The sequence below is a fragment of the Panicum virgatum genome, chromosome 2N (assembly GCF_016808335.1).
Source record: "Panicum virgatum strain AP13 chromosome 2N, P.virgatum_v5, whole genome shotgun sequence".
Classification (NCBI taxonomy): Eukaryota; Viridiplantae; Streptophyta; class Magnoliopsida; order Poales; family Poaceae; genus Panicum; species Panicum virgatum.
Genome location: NC_053146.1, coordinates 36,218,894 through 36,221,960, shown reverse-complemented (window position 1 = coordinate 36,221,960; position 3,067 = coordinate 36,218,894). Strand labels below are relative to the sequence as shown.

Here is a 3,067-nt window from a genome sequence, read left to right as displayed (position 1 = left end):
TAAAGTTATTTGTGAGCTTTTGATGGATGATACACACTTAAACTTTCCCACTTTGAAGAAAGTTTCAGGAACGACCTTGACTACTAGCTTGAGAGCAATATTGTGTTTCGGAGCCTCTAAAATGTGTTTCAGTTCTAGACGAAAATCTGATTGAATTCAGTCCTGAATGATCAAACTGACGAAGCTTAGAACAGTTAATCGCTAGGTCCAGACGTGACAAAAACTGGACCTTCACTCTACTCATCACATTTAATTTTATCATTTGCATCCCTGCTGTTTTACGTGTTGTAGCTAGCTTTGTAGACGTACTAGCTAATAGCTATAGCCTATAGGTACCGTCGTCCGGCTTTATCTGATGTATCCCTGTGGATCGTAAAGTTGAGTGTCTGTATACCTTGGCAGCTGACACAAAGAGATCAAAAGCAAGTTGCTCTCGCTGAGAGAGAGAGAGAGAGAGAGAGAGAGAGAGAGAGAGACGCATGATTCCTTTTTACCACATGCATACACTCGCCGATGAGCACGTAGTTTTGGTTTTTACTACACATGTAGATGAAAAGACACGCAGGAGAAAGGCTGCCAGCTAGCTGCGATCGATCGAGCTGATGATCTAGCCATGCAGCCACAGCCATGAAGTAAAAGATGGGAGACGACGACGACGATGCATGGGGCAGAGGCCTGAATGCCTGCCTGATCGCTCCGGGCGACATGACTAGTCGCCGCCGAGGGAAAGCACAAAAGAGAAGCATCCGAGAGGTTGACGAGGCATCCTTGTGGTAACAACGCGCAAGCCAATAAGCAAGCTGAGGGTGGCTATCGCACGCAGCAGCAGGCGCCTCTTGCTCCCTGCTGATAGCATGCGTGCACGCGGCAAAATAAACCCAGCGGCGAAAGATGGCTAGCTGCTTGCAACAGTAAGTCACGAGGAGTGGCCAGACATGTACAGACACTGCTGCTCACGCAGAGAGACTGAGAGAGAGGACTGTCACTCTCTCTCCAGCCCTTTTTTACTCTTGACGACGATAGATGCACTGCACGAGACACCATGGAATGGAACAGTGGTAGAACTACTTTGGACACAGATAAAGACCACACGTACGACAGGTACAAGAAATGACAATGACACGGCACCGTGCGTAGGCGTACACAAACTCTCTAAACTCGATCAGCACCTGACCCGGCCGTACGGTGCCGAGGTTGTCTTCTAGCTAGCTGTAACACTACACACCTTGCATTGCTTGACACATGTGATTATTACCTACTACTCATCAACTTCAAACTTGAAAGATCGACTCTAGTAGTAGCTATCTAGGGCACTAATGCATTTGTTGCCATGCAAAAAATTGCAGACACCACGCAATGCCTCCTTGACGTTCGTTAGACGACTCATGCATCAAGAAATCATACTGCTTGCTTAGCTTGCAACTAAAAGGTAGGATAGGAGTAGGATACTACGGTGGAAGAATAAGGAAGCTAGCTGGCTAGACGACGACCATGTCGGTGGGGTCGGCGCCCGCGGCGCCGCTGCCGTTGTCGTCCACCATGTGCAGCATCAGGTCGTCGTGGTCGTCGTCGTCCTCCTCGTCGTCCTCGGCGGCGACGGACGTCTCGACGATGTGCGGCGCGTGCCCGCCGCCGAAGGAGCGCACGTGGTCCTTGAGCGAGCGCTTGTGCTTGAAGTCGGAGCCGCACACGCAGAACCAGAGCTTGCCGCAGTTCTTCTCGTGCGTGCGCCAGTCGCCGCGCACGGCGAACCGCTTGCCGCAGCGCCGGCACGCGTACGGCCGCGCGCCGTGCTTCCGGCGGTAGTGCGTCTGCAGGGTGCGGAAGTCCTTGAGCGGCCGCGCCCGCGGGTGCTCGATGTTGTTCCGGCAGCCCTCGGCGCAGCAGTAGCACGGCAGCCGCATCAGCGACGCCGGCGGCGCCGTGCCCACCGTGATCGCGCCGCGCAGGGACTCGGAACCCTTGCGGTACTGCGAACCGTGTCCCCACATGTGCATCTGCTTGCATCGGTTGCTTGCTTGTTAGTATGTGTGTGTGTGTGTGTGTGTGTGTGTGTGTGTGTGTGTGTGTGTGTGTGTGTGTGTGTGTGTGTGTGTGTGTGTGTGTGTGTGTGTGTGTGTGTGTGTGTGTGTGTGCTGCATAGATGTATATATATGTACATATATACAAATAATAGCTACATATATATTACCTGCATGTTGTTGAAGCGGTTGAAGGTCTTGTTGCAGACGGCGCAGGAGAACTGCGTGGAGCCGACGAGGATCTCGGCGGCGGAGGGGATCCAGTACTGGCTGGGCACCTGACTGCTACCGCCGGGAGCCACGGTCGTCGTCACCGTCGACGGCACCGCCGGCGCGGCGAAGCCCGCGCCGGCGCACGGCGGGGCGATGGAGAGAGAGATGCTCACGTCGGGCTCCGCCGGCTGCTCGTGGAACAGGAAGCTGCTGTGGCTGCTGCTGCTGCTGCCCCCTCCGCCGCAGCTGCCGTTGCCGTAATGGCTCTGGTGGTGGCCGAGCCAAGGGTAGGAAGCGGCGGCCATGGACATGGAGGTGGCGGTGGAGGTGATGGAGGGGGAGGACGAGCACGCCGAGGAGGCGTGGTGGTGGCCGGGGGGCCAGAGGGAGAGGAGGAGCATGGACTGGTCGTCGTCGTCGTTGCCGCCGCTGTGCTGCTGCTTGCCGCCCTGGGGAACGGCGGCGTGGTGCTGGTAGGGGTGGTGGGTGTACGGGTGCATGGCTCTGTAGCTGTGCATGACTACTAGTAGCTAGGTAACCACCAAGGATTCAGTGGAGGCTTAGCAGCTTGAGGGGAAGGGAGGGGAGCAACAAAGTGCTGGAGGAAGAGAGGGCTAGCTTTGCTCTCTGCGCACCTGGTGTGTGTGGTGTGATTGGTGGTCTGCTATGGTGCTTTATATAGCTGCTAGCTAGTGATCGAAGAGGAGAGAGAGAGAGGGGAGGTATTGTGAATGATTGGTAGTGTAGTGGGGTGATGTACGGGGGGCTTGCACGTGCAACGACATAGGTACGACGCACATACCCTACCCATACATGTAGGGTTAGCTCTGCAA

General features: G+C 55.3%; 1 protein-coding gene across 1 annotated transcript; it reads right to left on the bottom strand.

The window, feature by feature from the left end:
• Window positions 1-1,045: 1,045 nt before the first annotated feature.
• On the bottom strand, window positions 1,046-2,864 carry LOC120660305 (zinc finger protein WIP6-like). The gene is made up of 2 exons (XM_039938776.1): window positions 2,192-2,864; window positions 1,046-1,997 (listed from the first exon to the last, which is right to left on the bottom strand). The coding sequence occupies exons 1-2, from the start codon at window positions 2,750-2,752 to the stop codon at window positions 1,479-1,481; spliced, it is 1,080 nt and encodes a 359-aa protein (XP_039794710.1). The 5' UTR covers window positions 2,753-2,864; the 3' UTR covers window positions 1,046-1,478.
• Between the last annotated feature and the right edge of the window lie 203 nt (window positions 2,865-3,067).